Raw genomic sequence first — 22148 nt, forward strand, 5'->3', positions numbered from 1 at the left:
TCCTCTTTCTCGGAGCTTGGCCAACAGTACCACTAGGAGACCAAGGCTGTTATATTGGCTTCAGCACCAGGGTTTTTATATAGCCCAGGTTACATGATACTGTAATATTAGGTAGCTAGGATTACCTGGAACCCCCCTAATAACTGTTTGTACCTCCTTATTGTTAGAATGGGGAACCTGGCCACAATGTCTGCCTATGCTTATAAAAACTGTTTGTTTTAAGGACTTGGGAAGGGGTTAAGTTTTAGGATGAGAGAAGGGAGTTGCTACAAATGTACCAGTTGAAGGTTTGGAAAACTATTTGTCAGGGCTGAGGGCCCCAGTTCAGCCTGCACACAGGACAAAGGCTGTGGATTTCATGCCACAGTTTACTCTGGTTCCTGTGTTATCTTCAGAGTAAATAACCTCCTGGAGTATTCCAGCGACTTAGACATTTTGACAGCTGACTGTGTGTTGTGTTCTACTGTGGCCCTGTCTTCTGGCCTTCATTCCCTTCTCTTTGACATGTGCTGGTCTTCCCAGTCTGTCTGTTTGGGCGATTAAGGGGGGAGGGGCATATGAATCTTTTCTTCTTCATCTCCTCACTTTGGGAAGGGGCTCTTCGGGTGGGAGACAAAGCCCAGCTGTTAAGAGTTCTTATCTCAACCTTTTTTTTTTTGGGGGGGGGGGAGGGGAGGCAAAAGGCTCCAGAGTGGTGATCCATTAGGACCTATTATTTTCAGGGTTCTGATTTGAGGTCTAAAATTCTCCAAGTCTTTAAATTTTCAGGAGAAAGTTTGTGTGTCCATGGAAGCACAAGCATTCTGCCTCTAGAAGTTATAACATTGTTTCTCACAGTCGTGGGTGGTTGAGGAGACATCCTATTTTAGAACTCTAATCTGTCAATAGGTGCATTATAAAACCCTGGATACATCGCGTCACTGTGAAAGGACTTCAGACTGCGGTTTGCAAAAGCAGAATAAATTTTCTTGGGGTTGTACCGCTATGTACACACACACACACACACACACACACACACACACACACACACACACACGCCCCATTGGCAGACAGGGCCACACCTCACAGCTCTGGAGGAAGCCGCAGACTTCTGCTGTACAACCTCAGCCTGGACTGGGGGAACTTTCCCTGGGACTTGGGGAGATCAGCCTCACGGCGTCGACCTGTGCGCGGGGCGAGCGCGGGTGGCGGGGAGGCAGTGCACCGAAGACTCGGGCCGGGCTGGGCGGCGGCGGTGCCCGTGCGCGCTCCCGGCGTCCCGGAGCAGCCTCATCCCCGGCGCCGCTGGCAGCATCGCCGCCTCCCGCCGGCCACGGAACATGGCTGCGCGCCGCGCCACCGTCGCCTGTGCGCTGTTGCTGCTGTCCTCCTCCGCCCTGCTCCGCCGCGGCTGCCGGGCGCGCTTCACCGCCGAGCCCGACTCGGATGAGAACGGAGAGGAACCGGTGACGTTCCCCGAGTCGCCCCTGCAGAAACCCACGGTGTTCGTGGCCGTCCTCGCCCGCAACGCCGCGCACACGCTGCCTCACTTCCTCGGCTGCCTGGAGCGGCTGGACTACCCCAAGAGCAGGATGGCCATCTGGTGAGCGGGTTGGGGTCACGGGCCACCGCGGAGGATGAGGGCAGCCTGCTGCGCACACTCCCTCGCTGCGCGCGTGGGTTCTGGACCGAGAGAGTGGTAGGGCAGGGAGGGAGGTGAGAGAACCTACGGGCGAGAATCCGGTGACCTTGGCTTTCCTCATCCCCACCCCCTGCCTGGTTTCTTCAGTAGCCCCAAGCCATGAAGGGAAAGGAGAGTGTCTTCTAAGGCAGGAAAGGGGTCCACAGAGACTTAGGAGACGGACAGAGAGGCACCCCGGCTTGCAGGTGCTCCCTGCATAACTTGGCTCCTGTCCTCCCCTGGGTTATCTGAACTCAGGGATGGAGATTTTGAAGCTTTGTTTGGAGTCTTTCCAATCACACCACACTGTGGGCTGGTCTTTCTTGGGAGCTCCAGAAGGTCCCTGCCTGTTCAGCCTCCCGGGACGCGTTCCCGCTGCTGCAGATGCAGACAGCAGCGCGGTGCCCTGGGATTTATGCCTGGACTCGATGGAGCCACCTTTGGGAAGATAAACAGTCAGGTTTTGTCTTCAGGCTAAAGAACTCTGTGCTTTGTGTTTGCTGTGGGTCAGGACCGGGAATCAATGGAAGTCTGTCCCTTGCTCCCGTACACTTCAGTCCAGTTCCACACCTTTAAATCCAAGCATTAGTGTTAGAGTGGGACAGGCAAGCTCTAGATGGTCTGCAGAGAAAGTGAAACCTGGCCAGGGAAGACGAGCTGTCTGATTAGTACACAAGCCTCCTGTCCTAAAAGCTAGAGCCATCCTGGAACTTTTTTTTAAGGCGTATCTCTCCTAAAGCAGAGGTGGGTGGGCGAGTTAACCTGGTACCTGGTAACAGAGGTGCTGAGGTGCGAAAGCAAACAGTACAGCTCTGCGGGGCGCTCTTCCCTGTGCGCCCTGCCATACGTGACTGCTCCCACGGAGAAGAGCGTGCTCTGTGCAAAGACGGTGGGAACGTTAGTAAGCCAGATTAGCACCGTGTGTGTGTGTGTGTGTGTGTGTGTGTGTGTGTGTGTGTGTGTGTGTGTGTGTGTGTTTGTGTGTGTGGTGTGTGTGTGGTGTGTGTGTGGTGTGTGTGTGGTGTGTGTGTGGTGTGTGTGTGTGTGCGGGTGTGTGTGTGTGTGGTGTGTGTGCGGGTTTGTGTGTGTGTGGTGTATGTGTGTGTGTGGTGTGTGGTGTGTGTGTGTGTGTGTGTGTGTGTGTGTGTGTGTGTGTGTGTGTGTGTGGTGTATGTGTGTGTGGTGTTCCCGTAAGTAGGAGAGATTTGGAGTAAATGACTAAGAAAAGTTCTCCCTAGTTTAAATTCTGTATAGTTTTGTGATATAACTGGAGTCAACAAGAAACCGATGTTTTATCCCAACTTCCATGGGTGTTCCAGGTCACATGAACCCTCTTGTTCTGCTTAGATGCGTGTCATTGTGATTCTGCATAGACCTTGGTGGCCTCTTTCCCCTGTGTCACCAGCATGAGAGCTGAGGAACTCCCAGCACTTGGTGAGGATGGGGCAATGTTTGCATTCGTCTCCGGACACTCTTGGCTCTATCTTAGAAGCCTGCATAGCGCCTTTAGAACCAGCTGAAATGCCCGTTCTTAGGGGGCACAGATGTGGGTCGGTGGCCGAGAGCATTTGTGGCTCTTACAAAGGACTAAACTGCAGTTGGTTCCCAGCACCATGTCAGACAATTGACAGCCACCAGAATCTCCAGGTCCAAGGGATCCAATGCCCTGTTCTGTCCTCTGCGAACACCCACCACATTTGTACGTGGCCACAAATACACAGAAATACAAATGAACGGATATACAGAAAAGTGAATAAATCTGTAATCTCTAGACGAGAATTTGTCTAGAGTTATAGGATAAAGCTCTAGGTTACGACATAGAGATTCAGTGGAATGTGTGGTCGTGATGATCTTCTCCTAGTTGCTTCCCTCTTTTTCTGTCAGCAAGCCTTTATTAAATAATATTTGAATATTAGGATCATATACTGTTTTATATTTTCCTTTTATTGGATATTTTTTATTTACATTTCAAACGTTAACCTCTTTCCTGGATTCCCCTCCAGAAACCCCCTATCCCATCTCCATACCTCCTGCTTCTGTGAGGATGCCTCCCCACGCCCTCCCCCTTCCTGTCCTGACATTTCCCCACACTGAGTCATCAAACCTTGACAGGATCAAGGGCTTCTTCTCCCACTGATGCCCAACAAGGCCAACATCTGCTACATATGCAGCTGGAGCCATGGGTCCATCCACGTGTGCTCTTTGGATGGTGGTTTAGTCCCTGGGAGCTCTGGGGGTCTGTTTGTTGATATTGTTGTTCATATGGGGTTACAAACCCCTTCCGCTCTTTAAGTCCTTTTGCTAAATGCTCCATTGGGCACCCATTCTCAGTCAAATGGCTGCGAGCATCTGCCTCAATATTTGTCAGGCTCTGGCAGAGCCTCTCAGGAGACAGCTGTATCAGGCTCCTGTCAGCATACACTTCTTGGCATCATCAGTAATATTGTCTGGGTTTGGTGGCTACATATGGGCTGGATCTCCAGGTGGGGCAGTCTCTGAATGGCCTTTGTTTCAGTCTCTGCTCCAAACTTTGTCTCTGTATTTTGTCCTGTGAATATATGTGTTTCCCATTCTAAGAATGACCGAAAGCTCTACACTTTCGTCATCTTTCTTCTTGAGCTTCTTGTGGTCTGTGAATTGTTTCTTGGATATTCTGAGCTTTTAGTCTAATACTGACTTATCAGTGAGTGAATATTATGTGTGTTTTTCTGTAATTAGGTTACCTCACTCAGAATGATATTTTCTAGTTCCATTCATTTGCCTAATAATTTTATGAAGTCATTGTTTTTAATACCTGAGTAGTACTCCATTGTATAAATGTACCACATTTTCTGTATCCATTCCTCTGTTGAAGGTTCTTTCCAGCTTCTGGCTACTATAAATAAGGCTGCTATGAATAATGGTGGAGCATGTGTCCTTGTTATATGTTGGAGCATCTTTTGCGTATACGCCCAGTAGTGGTGTAGTTTGGTCATCAGGTAGTACTATGTCCAATTTTCTGAGGAACCTCCAGACTGATTTCCATAGGGGTTGTACCAGCTTGCAATCCCACCAACAGTGGAGAAGTGTTCCTCTTTCTCCACATCCTCATCAGCATCTGCTGTCACCAGAGTTTTTGATCTTAGCCATTGTGACTGGTGTGAGGTGAAATCTCAGGGTTGTTTTGATTTGCATTTTCCTGACGATTAAAAATGTTGAGCATTTCTTTAGGTGCTTCTCAGCCATTTGGTATTCCTCAGTTGAGAACTCTTTGTTTAGCTCTGTACCCCCATTTTAATAGGGTTATTTGGTTCTCTGAAGTCTCACTTCTTGAGTTCTTTGTATATATTGAATATTAACCCTCTATCGGATATAGGATTGGCAAAGATCTTCTTCCATTCTGTTAGTTGCTGTTTTGTCCTAATGACAGTGTTTTTTGCCTTACAGAAGCTTTGCAATTTTATAAAGTCCTATTTGTTGATTCTTGAACTTAGAGCATAAGTCATTGGTGTTCTGTTCAAGAAATTTTCTCAGTGCCCATGTATTTCAGGCTCTTTTCCTCTTATTTTTCTATTAGTTTGAGTGTATCTGGTTTTATGTGGAGGTCCTTGATCCACTTGGACTGAGCTTTATACAGGACAGTAAGAATGGATCGATTTGCATTCTTCTACATGTTGACCTCCAATTAAACCAGCACCATTTCTTGAAAATGCTATCTTTTTTCCACTGGATGGTTTTGTCAAAGATCAAGTGACCATAAGTGTGTGGTTTTATTTCTGGATCTTATTTCTCTTATTCTGGATCTGCTATCCTGGGATTTTTGTTATTCCAAATGAATTTTCCAATTGCTCTTTCTAACTATGAAGGATTGTACTGGAATTTTGATAGGGGTTGCATTGAATCTGTAGATTACTCTTGGCAAGATGGCCATTTTTACTATATTAATCCTGCCAATCCATGAGCATTGGAGACCTTTCCATCTTTTGAGGTCTTCTTCAATTTTCTTTTTCAGGGACTTGAAGTTCTCGGAGTAAAGATCTTTCACTTGCTTGGTTAGAATGAACTTTAACAAACCAGTAGCCTTCCTCTACTCAAAGGAGAAACGGGCTGAGAAAGAAATAAGGGAAATGACACCCTTTACACTAGTCGCAAATAATATATAAAACAGTTGCTTCCTTCTTGTTTCTTCAACCTAAGATCTACTCAGCATCTGAGATGCCAAACAGGATGTCTGTGCTGCAACTTTAAAAAGTGGCTGTGACCTACCAAGAACATCCAAGCAAGCATTGCTGAGTATAGTCTGGGGTGCTAGCTTTTGCTGAGTGCATTTCATACTCATTCTTCTCCTCCATCCTCTGTGAGGTCTGAAAGAACATGGGGTAAGAGGATCAAGACAGTCCCCCTAGCTGACAGTGTCATGAAGTGTGGCCCATGGGTCACATGCAGACTTCCTTGCTATGTGATTCTCTTACACAACTTTCCGGATCTGATCCGTACTACACGCACACAGGTGAGAAGGGAACCGACTTCTGCTTTTGGAAAATACATTTATTTTTATGAGTATCAAGATTTAGGGGTTGGAGAGGCTGATTGAGCATAGGAAAAGTTTTGTTTCCTACTATATAGAAAAATGAGGAAAAAATATTCCATTCTCTTGTCTGATATCAAACTTAGCAAAATGTTTTTTCTTCAAGTATCACAACCTGGGATACGAAACAAGGCAGGAACTTCATTCATTCTAAAACGTGTGGTACTGTGCTGAGTGAGATACAGGAACTGTGAGGCCCTGTGACATAAGGCAGTGTGCTTTGATGACTTTTCTTTAATTTGGTGGTGCCCAGAACGAGCAACCACAGCAATAGAGGGAAGGCTGACCTCTGTTCACTTTCCAAAGCTGTGGTTTGGCTAAGTAAGGCTCATTTGCCAGTAGTGAAAACTGGGAAAGGGTACATTTGGCCCAAAAGAAGAAATAACTTAATCCAAAAAAAGGACCTGAAGTTTATCTTTTGGATGGCCTATGGTTCTTGTGCGGAGTGTCACAGGGCAATGGCTGCTGTGTGATTGTGGAACAATCCAGGCATTTCATCTGGCAGAGGGGTGCACAGTATTATACTGAGTTGAGAACCACTTTTTTGGGTGCTAAATAAAGAGGTGAGATTTTCGTTGTCATCGGTTTGCAGCAGTGGGCTTCTGCTTGTTCTGAGGAATATGCAGATATTTTGGTCCCTACTTTATTTCTGCATTGTTTGGGAATTAACTGGAATCTGCTTCCACATTTTAATGGCCAAGCAGCATCATTATGACAGAAACTCAACTAAATGTGTTTGTAAAATGTCCTCAACGACTATTAGTGATAAATTTTAGCACCCGAGGTGGAAATGATGTCCTAGTTTGCTAGGAGCATGGCATGCACTGTTTTCCCTTCAAAGACAAGTTTTAGCATTTTTACAGAGAAAACAGATGATTCCCTAGTCGCCTTCTTGATATTATTTTGCGTTTGTTTTTTTCCAACACGGTTAACTGGAATGGGTTAAGGTTTTTATAGATTAGAATCAGGTGGTCTGAAGTTAAAGTCTTCTGAGTCATCATGGGCACACCTGTGGTGTGACGGACCTTCCTCATCTGGAAGTGACTAGCGTAAGGACTTCCTCATATAGCTATTGTACCAGTAAATGTATGCACCAAGGCGTTTGCTTGAATGCTGCCAAATAAATGGACATACCTCTCCTGTTAAACTTGTCTTTTTCTTTCTGAGTTTTCTCTTTAAAATTGGAATTTTATTCTTTAAGGTTTTTTTATAATTTTTTTAATTTGTGTGTGTGTGTGTGTGTGTGTGTGTGTGTGTGTGTGTGCTGTCAGAGGACAACTTACTGAAGTTGGCTGTTTTCTTCTACTGAGGGATTGGACTGAAGTTACCAGGCTTGGCTACAAGCAGCCATCTTTACCCATTGAGCCATGACACCAGACCTCAAAATGAAGTTTATAAGAAGCACGCTGACCTCCATTAATGTATAACCAGTATATAGTTATCCAAAATAAAATAAAATCTAAGTAAAAATATTAATATTTTAGCAACCAGCATAAGAAACCTAACATTTACAGGTCGGCGTTCTCAAAGGGTTGTGTGGCATCCTGGCTAGTCTTATGCCAACTTGACACACAACTTGAGAAAATGACTTCATAGGATCTGGCTTCAAGGCATATTCTTAATTAATGATTGATGGAGGAGGGCCCAGCCCACTGTGGGTGGTGCCATCCCTGGGCTGATGGTCCTGCGTTCTATAAGAAAGCAGGTTGAACCAGCCACAGGAAGCAAGCCAGTAAGCAACATCCTTCCAAGTCCTCTGCATCAGCTCCTGCCTCCAAGCTCCTGTCTTGACTTCCTTCGATGATGAACAGTGATGTGGAAGTGTAAGTCAAACCCTTCCCTGCCCAACTTGCTTTTTGGTCACGGTGTTTCATCTTAGTAACGGAAACTCTAACTAAGACATATGGTAAAGGTCCAGTGACAAATCTAGGAAGGGCTGTTGTATATTTTACTATCTCACGTCATATAAGAGGAGCCTGAGACAGAGAATGTAAACACCTTTCATAAGCTCTCAAGACTAGCCCGTGGAGGAGCCAGAACATGAGCCAGTGACTGATGCACCACAAAAAGTGCACACGGTCCACTTAAGAGCAAGAAAGGACCAATTAGTTCTTTTTGCTTCTGTTTAGTTACCCAGCTTGGGAAGATAATAGCACAGGCATTTCCTTCAAATGAGAATTGTCTCTTCTGCTTGAATGATAGCGGAAGAGGGGGCTCCATGTTTCTCATTTGCTTGAATGATGCTGGTATTCCATGTTTCTCTTCCACTTGAATGATGCTGGGGCGAGGGCGGGGTCTACGTTTCTCTTCCGCTTGAATGACAGCGGGGCTCCACAGTTCTCTTCCGCTGTTCTGATCATTTAGTCACTTAACTCAGTCACTGACTAGTTAGTTACTGAGCTCAGCGCTATTTTAGAACCTTCCGCAGGAACAAATGATAAATAAAGGCATGTTGTGTATATGTATAAAAAACCCTCCCAAGTATAACTGGTGGCAATAAATAAAACAGAATGCTTGTTGACTATGTTTGGTGTCTCTATTGCTAAAACATTCAGATTCTCAGCTTCTTCAGTGGCTGGTTTTAGATTTGCTTGTCTAAAATATAAGCCAGGCATGGCAGTGCATGCCTTTAATGCCCCAGGATTTGGGAGACAGAGGCAGGTAAGTTTGAGGCCAGTCCGATTTAAATAGTGAGTTCCGGGACAGCCAGGGCTACTGTCTCTCTTTTCAATGATTGGAGAAAACGATCAATCTTGCTTCCAACCTCCTTTGGATTTCAAAATGACGCACTCCTTTGAGTAAACACTGAAGTAGCACATGATTGTCACCACACATTGCTTTCAACAATGGCAAACTGTCAACAGCAACAGATAAGTTGTTCCCAAGTGAGTTTAACCGTGTGGACTCCAAAGCAAAGGGCAGCTGAGGACTTCACCCCAGTAGGCGTGGTAACATCGCTGATTGGCACTTTTAAATCCAGAGCCGTTGCTTTAGTGGTGTGTGTTTCGTAGCCTGCCCCTCCAGTGTGAAGCATGCCCGTTAGTGTCGGCAGATGTCAGTTTTGCAGCTACTTCTCCCGGTCTTTATCCTGCATCCACTTGCTCTTCAGTCCTGGGCGTCTGCTTCCTGCAGTCCTGCTTGACTGTCTCCTGTGGCTGTCGGAAGGAACAATGAGAGCTCTGTAACCGGGAATGTTGTCGGTTGTGCTGAGGTCCCTTCCCAACACTTATGTTCGCACATGGGTCATTTCACTGTGTGGCGCTGTCTCCACTCTGCGGAGCAGGATACTGGGACCATTATGAGGGTTTCATGGGGGTGGATAGTAAGTAATTGTAAAGGTTGTTTCCACACATTACTTCACAATATGTAACATTGTACATTAAAGTCGGGGAGAAAGCTGTTAGTCTATAATGTATTTGTTGGACTGGTCCTCAGTTACCAGTTTATGAGGAGATTTTATGTGTGTACTTAAACCAGAGCTATAATTCATGAAGAATAACATGGCTTTCACATGTTTACTCCCAAATCATTATTTTGTGATTTTGATTACATTTATGCATATCAAAAATTAGTGATTAAAAATTATACCAGGGGCTGGAGTGAGGGCTCACTGGTTAAGAGCAAGTACCGCTCTTGCAGAGGACCCAAGTTCAGTCCCCCTCCCCAGCAGTCACTTTGGGAGGCTCAGAATCACCTGAAACTCCAGCTCTAGGGGGTCTGACACCCTCTGGTCTCTGAGGACATTGCACTCATGGGCAACCCTACACACACACATATACACACACACATACACACACGCTCTCTCCCCACCTATATACACATCATTTAAAATTAAAATATCGTAAAAGGTTAATCATTTTAGAACTCAGATATCTTTACTTCTTTATTTTACAACTAAAATGCCAGGCTCCCATACTAAAAATAATCAGATGCTGTGTGTAGGATTTCGATGAGATGTGCAAATCTCATCTGCCAGAGGTGAGCAATGAGAGTATTTCACATGTATGTCTAGAAGCTGTCAGCGTGTGTGCATATTTTGACTCAAATAGATGCTGCCTGTACCTTGTACAAGTGTGATGTTCTGAAACCCATCTCTCTATCATTCATACTGACAAGGAAGCCATATTACTTTCCAGCTGGTAGAATCAGGTCAGTTTCACATAACCTCTACTCAGGGTTGTTACTCTGAGCACCTCTCTGATGACATCATCCCCCTCTCTGATGACATCATCCTTCTCTCTGATGACATCATCCCCCTCTATGATGACATCACCCCTTCTCTGATGATACCATCCCCTCTCTGATGACATCATCCCCCTCTCTGATGACATCATCCTCCTCTATGATGACATCACCCCTTCTCTGATGACATCCCCCTGCTTTCTTGCCCTTGATTCTTTGTCCTCTAGAAAATAAGGTTCTAATCACTCTTTTAAAAAATATTTTTACATTTTTTTTTACTAATTTGTGGGTATGAGTGTTCTGCCTGCATGCGTGTCTGTGTATCACGTGTGCCTGGTATCTTCAGAGGCCGGAAGAGGCATTGAAACCGAAGTTACATATGGTTGTGAGTTGCTGTGTGAGTACTGGATCTCATGCCTGTTAAGAGCAACCAGTGCTTTTTCACTGAACTACCCCTCCAGCCCTCTTAATCGGTCTTATAAAAAGTACTTCTGTAATTTTTTGGTGATGGTACGTAAATTGTCTTGTAAATGTGTAAGTTGATATCGTTATGAATATGTCTGTGTAATGAATATCTGACATTACCAGGTCTGCATTTTTCCACGAGAGGCTAAACAGTCTCTGTTCCATGAACTTCGTCCAGGCTGCCAAGTCCTGATTAGCCCCGTACTATGAGTTTGCAATAAGCCCCTGCTGTCTCTTTGACTTGCTATACCTGACCTCTCTTGGCATTTGGGTGCTTCCTCCTCAGGCTGGGACCCAAGTAATAACTACTTAGAATTAGAAGGCTTGGCAAGTGGCCATCAGGTGACCTAGTGGTAAATAAATCAGGCTTAGATTACTTTCCCTTCTGCTCTTCATCCTTCTAGTAAGAAAGCTGTGTTAATGTTCATAACTTTAAAAAAAAACTTGCTGTAGGTAATAACTGAAACCCATGCAGAATACACACATGATGACTAGAATTCATTTAGTGGAACATGCTGAAACATACAGCCATGCAAAACTTTCAGTTGTGGTTGGTGTCATTAGCCAAGTTTCGCATGTGAATTAAACCTTGGATTTGGCTAGAAAGTGCTTCTCTTCTTTAGGAACACCAGATGTACGAAGAATTTTTTTTTTTTCCCAGACTTGAACTTTGAATAACAACTTCATGATGGTCTGCTAGGGCTCGACTCAGGGCTTTATACCAAGTTCGCTTTGTTGAATCTACAATTGCTTATTATCGGTTTAGCTGTTTGACAAATTCAACAGGCTGGTAGCTATCTCTGGCCTCACTGAGGTTTCTTTGCTCTATAAACACAAAAATGACTTTCCCCTCCTGTGCTTTCTGATTCCTGTTTGAAGACATCTTAGGAGACATGCATTCAGAAGCAAGAATAACATAAGTACTCAACCTAGACTCTACGAGCCCAAATCAGACAGAAAGCCAGAAAGACTTCTGCTAAAGGAGTTTTATAAGCATCTGGGTTCGGTGGCACGTTGGCTGTGTTAGAAGAGTTCATTCCCTTCCGGGTTCCGTTGCTTTAGTGTCAGCTGAGGGTCATACCAGGCCAGAGAAAGGTTTCTTATCTTGAAATCTCCCCCATTTGGACTACTAGCTACCACCACCACCACCACCAAACAACAGTGATAATGAGTTACCCTGTAGTGCGTGCATTTTGGACAATAGGATTTTCAGACAGTGTAGGTCTCTTTCTAGCCGCTCTTTTGAGAGTGACTGTCCATGTTTTTGGAGAGCAGGATAGAGGGCAACTGCGAGCTTCCTATTCCAGCAGGGAACAGGTATGACAGGAACCAGAGGGATCTAGGATAAGCCATTGCAACTCTCACCGAAAGGTGCAGTGAGAAATTACTCCTTCTTTTAAAGGTCTTGAGAAATGCAGGATTTTCTAGACACTCAACTGTGGAAATTAAACTCCTGAGATACTTGTGAAATATGTATGTGTAGACATTCAGGGCCCCTGGCATTCCCCACAGAGTGTCTTGCTGGGCTAATAGAAGGCTGCTTTGTTTCTTGATGGCCAGCCAAACTTATGATCCTGGCCAAGTGGCACACACCACAGTGATTGTGGTTGTAGACCTGCCAAGATAGTGGGAAATCGATGCCAAGTGGGACCAAGATTTTTCATGTCACCACTGTGCCATGGGACAGCCAGCTGAGCACTCAGTTCCCTCTGCAAACACAGGTTGAGTGGAGAGCACCCAGGCAGCCAGAACGTGGCTCGTTATGGGTGAGTTTTGTGGAGCAGACATGGAAGGCTGAAACAGCCAGCACTGGAAATGTTTCAGAAGACAATCGCTCTCCTCTCTAGCCTTCCTCGGTCTTCCCAGACCTGCCACTTTGCTCATTAAACTAGTTTTCATTCTTTGATTCTCATCTTAGCAAGGCGATCGATCTATGGTTTCTAAACCAATGGGTTAGCAATGATGAATATCAAGGATCTGAGAAGACAAATGCAAGCCTGTCCCCAAATTAGTACAAGAGAAGGAATAATTAAAAAACCAGAACAGAAGTAAGTGGAAGAAAAAAAAAAGTGTCCCAAAGTTCAATGAAAAAAAAAAGAAATTTTTTCCAATGCAACTAACAAACTTTTAGCAAGAATAATATATATGGAGTCTGTATATTCTATAGATTCTAATAAATAAAATCAGAGATGAATAAAAAGGAGAAATATCAATGGCACTATACAAATACAAAGACCGTTAGAGATTATTATGAATAAGAACAGGCGGGTTAGCGTGCATTCTTTCTCTAACAGTGGCTGGATTCTTTCCACATATGTTTGAAGACAGTACCACAAATGTATATAGCTTGTACATTACACTCAGTATAAAAAGGCAACTCTTTGAGCTCCCTTTTCAGTTTGCATTATTAAGCACTTAGGTTTATAGAGAAATGATATTTGTTGGTGGATATCGTTAGAGTGAAGGGAGATGAAACTAGCAATTGGCTCTAAGTACACATGGTATTCACCCGTGCTATCCTGGTTCCCACTTCCCTTGATTTTGCTTCTCTATTTCTTCTATTTAATTTCTCTTCCTTCTTTTCTTCCTTCCTCTTCCTATTCTTTTTTCTCTTCTTTCACTTCCTCCTCTCTCCCTTCTCTACCTCTCCTTTTCCCTCCCCCCGTATGTATGTGTGTGTGTGTGTGGGGTGTGTGTGTGTGTGTGTGTGTGTGTTAATGCATGTAGTGTAGAGGTCAAAGGATCTCTTTTTAAAAATTTAATTGAATTTACTTATTTACATCCTAATCACTGCCCACTCCTGGTCACCCCCTCCCACAATCCTTCCCCTATCCCTTCTCCCTTTCTCCACTGCTGAGCAGGTGGGGGGCCCCTGTGTACCCACACATACACACACACACCCTGACACATCAAGTCTCTGGATGGCTAGGCACGTTCTCTCCTACTGAGGCCAGACCAGGCAGCCCAGCTAGAGAAACATGTCCCACAGACAGACAACAGCTTTTGGAATAGCCCCTGTTCCAGTTGTTCTGGACTCACATGAGTGCACATCTGCTACATATGTGCAGGGAGGCCTAGGTTCAACCCATGTATGTTCAAAGAAAGATATCTAATGTTCTGTGTTCTGCCATGTTATTCTCTGTCTTACTCCACTGAGCTTAGAATGGTGGTCAGTTAGTCCAAGGGATCTGCCTGTCTCCATCAGCCAACATGGGGGTTATAGGTAGTCCTGCCATTTCAGCCTCTACAAGCTGGGGCTACTGGCATAAGCTGTTATGTCCGTCTTAATATTCCTGTATTCAATTTCCTTTTATTCTCATGCCACTAAAGCCTCCTCCTCTTATTTGTGACTAATACAATTGGATGTTTTTCAACAGCCTGCAATTCAGCTGTTAATTATGTGATATTACAAGTTTCCCAATCCTGTATCCTCACTCGCAGCGAACTTAACTTTTCCTTCTTAGACAATTTTATCGTTCTAGTCTTCTGTACAAAAGATTGCTTTGGGTTTGTCACTGATGCATTTTATAAGAAGCCAACACAGGGCATTATTACAGTTACAAGTGCAGCTCCCTCCTGTGAGCAGTAATGACTTGGCTGCTAATCTTGTATTACTTCACTACCAGTTTTCTTGTATTCTTTTAAAAAAAATACCCATAGCAAAGATTCATAAGTATGCACATCTATTTTTGTTTTTAACCTCTTTTTTTCTTTTCAAGAATGTGAGCTGTGTTCTACAACTGAATATGCAGCATTAAGGAAACAGTAATCTTTGAGAAATAGAGTTGAGTGAGGTACATGTTTCCCCACCTCTAAAAGTAGCTCTGCCCATTACCCATTTTCCCTACAGTGGGCATGCGATTCGCTAATTGCATTGTCTTGTAGAAGGACCAAGATACATCACTTTGCATAAGTAACTTATTCCCTGTGCACCTCAGTTTCCTGTCTAGTACTGTGATGGTTTGCATATGCTCAGCCCAGGGCGTGGCACTTTTAGAAGGTGCGACCCTGTTGGAGTAGGTGTGTCCCTGTGGGTGTGGGCCATATGACCCTCATCCTAGCTTCCTGGAAGCCAGGATACTGCTAGCAGCCTTCAGATGAAGATGTAGAATAGAACCCTTAGCTCCTCCTGCACCATGCCTGCCTGGATCTTGCCATTTTCCTGCCTTTATGATAATGGACTGAATCTCTGAACCTATAAGCCAGCTCCAGTTAGGTGTTATTCTTATAAGAGTTGCCCTAGTCATGGTATCTGTTCACAGAGTAAAACCCTAACTAAGACAAGTACCAAAAGGGAAATGTCTTAGAATTGTGGCTCTCAAATGAAACTAATTAGAATCATTTGAAGAGGTCTTAAGGAAAGACCCAGGCCAGGGCTGATGGAGTAGGGCCAGGCCAACTGACTCATTTTGTAAACCTCCCAGGGGATCTCAGTGTACTGTTAAGATTAAAAGCCTCTGGGCCAGATGTTCTTGGAGTCCTTTTAAAATTTGATATTGTTCCCCCACCCCCTTAATGAGAATGACAATGCCTGAGAACTTTTACAAATCATAAATTCTTCGGGGATCCTTAGTCAAACTTTAAATCTTTTCAGAGTGGCCTCGCCGTGTTGGATTTTATTAGGAGCTCATGGTATCCCACCCCACTGTCTACGGCTATAGAGATTCTTCCCCTGTTCAGCTGTTGTCTCCTTTGGATGGAATGCACTTGGGAGAACTGACCTGTGGAGAAATGTGGCAACATGACAACCAACCTTGCAGAGGCACATTTGGCAATTTCTCATGGAGGCTTCTGTGCACCAGGTGTAGAAGAAGCTTTAGGCCAAGACCTTCTTCCTTGGCGTGGACGGCTTCCCCTTGGCTACAGGACATGCATGCAGCACAGCTTCTAAAGCACAGCCAGCCAAGCCCTGGCCAGCCCAGGGTCTCTTCCTACTCTGGGAATTTGGTACTTTGCCCAGCTTTGCTTTGGGTTTTCTGTTTCAAACTGATGCAGGGCCTCTAATCATCTCTGGGTATTGAATTGCTGATGTTACTTTTAATGGCTTCGGAGTTTCTGGATTTGCATAAACAGTACTTCCTTTGTCCTGTGGTCTTGACACAGCTTCAAAGCACTGACCAGGCATGAAAGCCACACTGGGTTCTCAGTTTCTTAGGCATCAGGTTACAGCCGTGTTCACAGGTAGACTGCTGGCTACAGCTCTGCTTCTGGTTGGGTTTTCTGCCCATCAAAGACTAGATTCAATTCTGCTAAGTTCTGTCCCGAAATCTCAACAGATTTTTCATAAGGTCTATGCAAAGAAAGCTGAACCAAGAAGGAACTGCTGGTGTTTGATCCGAGGAGAGGAGTGTGCCTCAGTGAATACCCTCAGTCAGGGTTCCCGTGGGAAACACGAGTGACTCAGTCCCCTAGACAGACCTCTGGGATGCATTTTGTGAGGACCCAAGCCTCATGTTTTTGTCATGTGGTTCATAAACATAAAAGAAGCCCTTGACTCCTCCACAGCCCTCAAGGTATCCTTAGTTTAGAAGTACTGAGGCCGGCCTCTTACCAGATTACTTGGTCCGGTCATCTGGTCCACCTTGTCTGTGCTCCCCGGTAGTGTACAGTTAAATAACAGGACCTAATACTTACTTTTATCAGCGGTCATTAATTGTGTCCATTCACCATTTTTATGTGCACACTATATATTTTGGTTCCTCTACTGCCACTTCTTTCCTACCCCTACCGGAGCCCCCTCCTCCGGGTAAATCCCTCTCCCCTAGTTACCAGTTTGGATGTTGGTTAGTACCCAAAGTTCAATCAGGGTCATCTGTGACCCCGAGTTTGGGACTGTCAGAGGCTGGTGATCTCCAGTGGGTCCATAGATTCTCCTTCCCTAAGAAGCCACAGATCAGCAGGATAGTGACAGGGGCCGTTGTGTCTCTTCCCACAGTGAGCTGTCAGGAGTAGGCTGCTTCTGTAGACCCAGTACCAGTCTGTACATCTGCCTTGAGTTCATAGTCCCTATGTGCATGCTCAGGAGATGGCCCCTTTCCCACCCTCTGGCTCATCGAAGCTGGTCTAATCTTTATTTCAGTTCTGACAAAGAGTGAGTGAGAGGTGTTCCGGAACATTCCGTCTGATGGCCCTCAGCTCCAATCTCATTGGGTTTTCTGAGTGCTACCTCTCTTCGTCATCTCTGCCTTGCATCTGCTGTGTTTTGAGGTTTCCCATGATGCTTTGACTTGCTTTGGCAGGCTACAAGTGGCTATGTCTCTGTAGTTCCACTTCCTGGACCCTTGAGATGACACATTGAACTCTGCCCAACTTTTTTTGTATTTGTTTGTCTAGACAAAGTCTCACTATGTAGCCTCGACTGGTTTGGAACTTGCTATATCGGCCAGGCTGGCCTTGAACTCATAGAGAACTGCTTGCCCTTGCCTCCCAAGTCCTGGAATTTAAGGTACACACTACCCCTTTATTTATACTTGTATTTGAATTCCATCCTAGTTTGGAGTTAACCATTCTGGAATCCCTATGCCACAAGTGATCCTTCATGTCTGTGTTGGAAAGGGGGGCGGCGTTAAACCCTTTAACACAAGTGAAATGCAGCTTTTATGAACAGCGGCAGCAAAAGCCGGGGCTCTGAAGTGAAGAGACAGTGTGGAGAATGTTGTGAGAACATCCTGCTCCTGAGCTGACCAGCACTAGGGATAACACACGTGCTGCGTGGGTAGACGTGATGCAGGTGCCCCGTTACATTTGACTGTTTTTTATTGCAAGCAAAACAAGTGAGCAGAACTGGTCTCTGGAATGTTCCCTCTTTGCTGTGGGAAGGACATAAATGGGAGTGAGACATCTGTAGCGGTGATGGGAAACAGTGCTTGTTCTCCACGAAGGCTGCTGGTTAGCCTTGCAGGCTAGTGTACGCTGCTCAGTCCATTACATAGTGAGGGAAGTAACTTACAAGTTATATGGGTTAGTGGGTTAGTGCAGAGGTTCTCAACCTGTGGGTCCCTTCCCCTTTCAAAGGAATTGTTTATAATCATCAGATAACACAGATATTTACATTTTAATTCCTAACTGTAGGAAACTTACAGATATGAAGCAGCAATGGGAATAATTTTATGGTGGGGGGCTCGCCACACCACGAGGGACTGTATTAAAGGGTTGCAGTATTAGAAGATTGAGGACCACTGTGTTAAAGGAACCTAGCAGTTAAGGGTCTAGTCCCAACAGGCTAATGAGCCATGGGAAGGTTTTACTTCACTGTGCTACCATCAGAGGTACTAAAACCTGGCCTGTATTTCACGCCTTCTGAGGTCAAAGGATGACTACCATGAAGGGTCATTGTGACATGGAGCTAGGCAAGGCTGTCTTCTTCCTTGATGATCCCTGACTGTTAGGAACACAAGAAAAGTCAGAAAGATATGGGAGCCCGTCTTCTGATTCTGAGCTTATATCCTGCAAGAAAAGACAAATGAAGAAGGCAAAGAATATTCTTTTTTTTTTTTTTTTTTCAGGGTGTTCTCATTGGTGACCCTAACTTACCTGTCTGGGCTTTGGTCTCCAAAACCAACTCTTCCATTTCTGAGCACCAGTGAATCAGAAGGCAGATCCCTTGGGCTGTCAGAAGTGCTCTGAGAAAGCCCTGTTCCTTGGCTTCCTCCCACAGTTCTCCTGTTCTTGGCTGCTCAGCTGACACTCTACAGCTGTGAGCTGTCTGCCTGCAGTTCTTAAGGCCAATGCCAGATGTTTGAGCCTCCAGAGGAAGATGTTTTAGAAGGCCTTGGTAACACTGAACTCTGGGGCCTGGGCATGTTAAGCAGACAATGCTCTGGTGATTGTCTCTTATTCTAATCTCATAGCAAGTGGGGTTCAACAGATGGAAGACAGCTATTTCTGCTCTGAAATAACATGGATTTTTGGAGCTTGGTCCCTCTTCTGAGTGTGTGTGATTTGCTGTTGTTTTGCTGATCCGTATACTATCTGTCAAGTTTCAGATAATAGATTTTCCTGGTGTTTTGTAGCTTTGAGCTAGAGAGCGAATGTCCTGAGAGGGACATTGTGATGTTTGATGTCAACGGGCGAACAGCCTGAAAGTCTGCATTTCAGTTTCTGAAATCATTTCTCCTTTTGAACCTCTGGGGTTTTCTTATTAATTAAATTTCACTCCTCACATTACTAGCCTCTGTAATTAACTTCATTTTCCTTTCTGTCTCTTTCTTTTTGTTTCCAAGGAGTTGTTTTCCCAAGCTGCCCTTGGTTGGTTTCTTTACCCATATGACTGCTTTTGGTGATGCCAGAACAGAACCCTCCTCTGTCTCATTTGAAATGTATGGGGAAGCTGTGTGCTCTGTCCACCTTGGGAAAAATGATTAGAACATTTAAAAGCTCAGACAGATAATTCTTGTTTTCAGCAACTTCAAACACAAATATCTATCTCCTTTTCTCTTTGATCCCCAGGAAGGTAAAGGTTGCCGATGGTTATGGTCTGTAGTTAATTTCACACTGGGTGGTAAAAATCACACACTATCATTTCCAAACTCCTGAATAATCAATTGTTAACAAATGAGGTCATTTTTTGGTAGAAGAACTGTATATGTCATTGTCTCAAAAAAAAAAAAAAAAAAAAAAGATGGGCTACAAGTTGTGTCTGAGGACACACTTCCAAACACTTGTTTGGTGTTTAACTCCTTTCAGCTTAGTCTGAACATGGCGTGGATCCCACCTTGGCAGTTTAAAAAGCTCCATTGTGGCACATCTCCAACAGTGAGAAAACAAAAAACAAAAAACCAGCAACCCATTAGTAAAAAAATAAAGGGATGGCAGCAATCATTTTAATAATCTTTCAATTTATACTGTCACCAAGCTATTCATATTTCTGTGTGTGTGCAGTTCTCGTGAATGTGTGTATATATGTTCTCATGTGGAGTGTGTGTGTTTGTGCATGCATGTGTGTGTGTGCATGTGTGTATATGTGCCGTGTGTGTGGAAGTCAGAAACCAATGTCTTCTTCTAACTGTTCTCTGCTTTCTTTCTCTTTCTTGTTTGTTTGTTTTGAGGCAGGCTCTCTCACTGAGCCCAAAGCTTCCCGACTTTCCTAGTTTAGTTAGCCAGCTTGAGATGAGAATTCCTCAACCCTGGCCTGGAGAGGGCTGGCGTGATAGGCAGGCCACATCCACCCTGCATTTACACGGAACTCGGGTTTCACCCTTGCATATGAAGTACAGTATCCACTTCAGGATCATCTTCCTGGCCCCAGATGTACATTCTTTCAGCCGCCTGCCCACTGCCTGTATACCACTGAATGACTGGCTGAATGGGGATAAAGTTTGTCTTATCTGCGGGGACTCCTGAATCCTCTCCAATCTTCCATCCCTGGCCTCCCTCCCATGCCCTTCCACCGTTGCTGGCATCGGAGCTCACACAGATCTGAACTCACCTCCTTTCCTACAGCACTGGGAGTGTGGACCGGACTTGTTCACTGTCCAGCAGACAGCAGTTGGGTTTTCAGTGAACCAAAGGCTGCCTTCCATTTGCTTCTTTGGCCATGCAGCAAAAGCAAAATCAATTTTTAAAAAAAGAAATAGTAATCAGCGGTGTTTTAGATCTTGCTTTTTTCGTGTTCACGCAGACATCATTTGAACATAGTCCCTTCAATGATCCTTTTCCTTCGGTTAATGTCATAACACATCTCTTGATTAAAAAGAGCTCTCAGATCAGCTCTGGACTACCTAGAGCAGTGTCTTTGGGGTTTGCTTCAGTTCCTGCTTGCATTCCAGACCTCAACTACAGATTGTTTGACTCTTTGAAAATTCCCTATTACTTTCGATTATTTGAGGCTTTGATTTTAAAATTAAGAATCATATCAGAAGACCCTGATAAATGATTATTAAAAGCAGCCTCTTTGGATCGAGTATTTATTTTCCATTTCCCATCAACTTACATTTCCTAATTTATCAATTAATATAACAAGGAACTTTGTCAGACTTAAATATAGGTCAAGGTAATCAATTATTGAGTTAAAAAATTCTGTGTAAATGAAGTTATTGTCCTGCATAAACTATTAGCCTTGTCCAGGGGAAAGGCTCAGTAAGTAATTATCTCAGACCAATGAGCTCATCGCTGTCTGCTTGGCGCAGCCCAGTTCTGGTTTCTTTATGAAGAAGTAAATGCCAGGGTATTTCTGTCTGTTTCTGCCAAAGTTCTCACCCAGCTCTCTTAGACCCCAGAAGACTGAGATTCTTCAGGTCAGAGGCACCCATTTTCCTGCCTCTCACACAGCGCTACAAAAAAGGGAGCTGATGTTACAAGCCAAAAACCTAAAGCAGAGAGAAATGGCTCATTTCTTCTGAAAGGGAAAAATATATGGTTACAGTGACTGTGTGGAAGATATCGGCTGCTCAAATGGGAATGTTCCACTTCCAGATGTTTCCAAGTCTAATCTCTAATAAAATCCAAACAATGATCTGATGGGCTCTAAGCAGAGCCTAGATCCACAGTGAACTCTGTTTTCTCAAAGCCCTCCTCCACACTTGGAAGTCCTTCTGCCTGCTACTGGCATAGGAAGCTCCCTTCTCTGTTTACTCTGATCCTTGCTGCCTGGAGACTCTTCCAGACTATTAATATCCAACTTTCAGAGATTGCGTATTCATTTCTATAGAGCGCGTCTGTGTTAAATACCATACCTTTACAGTCGGATATTCTGTGTCGTGTTACTGTGTATATCTTACTAAATGTATAGATTTTCTAGGTAACATGAAGGATGTGTGTATTCTGAGAGGTGTGTTGTGTTGCTGGCTCATGGTACATGTGGTTGGTAGCATCAGTGAGTTGGGATACAAGAAAAGCCATTGAGCCTTGTCTCTTGGAAACACTTCCATCAGACATGAAGTATCTGAGTGAATGTCCCAGTTTTCATTAATGCCTGCTTAAAACAAAACTTCTACCAGAAAAAAATTCTAGATAATGGAATAAATTCAACTGGATATTATCATAAGCAGATCAGGGCACACATCTCTTTTTTGATGGGAATATTGTGTGAGAGATTTGTTTTTCCTGGGAAACAGCACGTGCAAGTCTGCTCACTTACAGGACTAGGGATGATTCTAAAGCAGCAGAAACATGGAACAAAAAACAGTCCAACTGACCAAAGGTGTCCTCCTTTAGTCCTCTGCATGGCTCACAGGTACTTAAGCAGGGAGACATCTCTCTCTGGTGCAGCTCAGCCAGTTCAATTCTCCAGACCCAGTAGCTACTGACAATGAAGGGCCTTAAAGGGTCTTGTAA

At 44.4% G+C, this 22148-nt stretch overlaps 1 protein-coding gene across 1 annotated transcript in view; it reads left to right on the top strand.

The window, feature by feature from the left end:
* Positions 1–1319: 1319 nt before the first annotated feature.
* Positions 1320–22148, top strand: part of COLGALT2 (collagen beta(1-O)galactosyltransferase 2) — a gene marked incomplete at both ends in the record, with an annotated part of 103792 nt that continues 82963 nt past the window's right edge. Inside the window, one exon of the mRNA XM_080917621.1 lies at positions 1320–1582. Coding sequence (XP_080773747.1) covers positions 1320–1582 — 263 coding nt within the window. The remainder of the gene's footprint in view (positions 1583–22148) is intronic.

This window comes from Micromys minutus (assembly GCF_963924665.1).
Source record: "Micromys minutus genome assembly, chromosome: 6".
Taxonomy (NCBI): domain Eukaryota; kingdom Metazoa; phylum Chordata; class Mammalia; order Rodentia; family Muridae; genus Micromys; species Micromys minutus.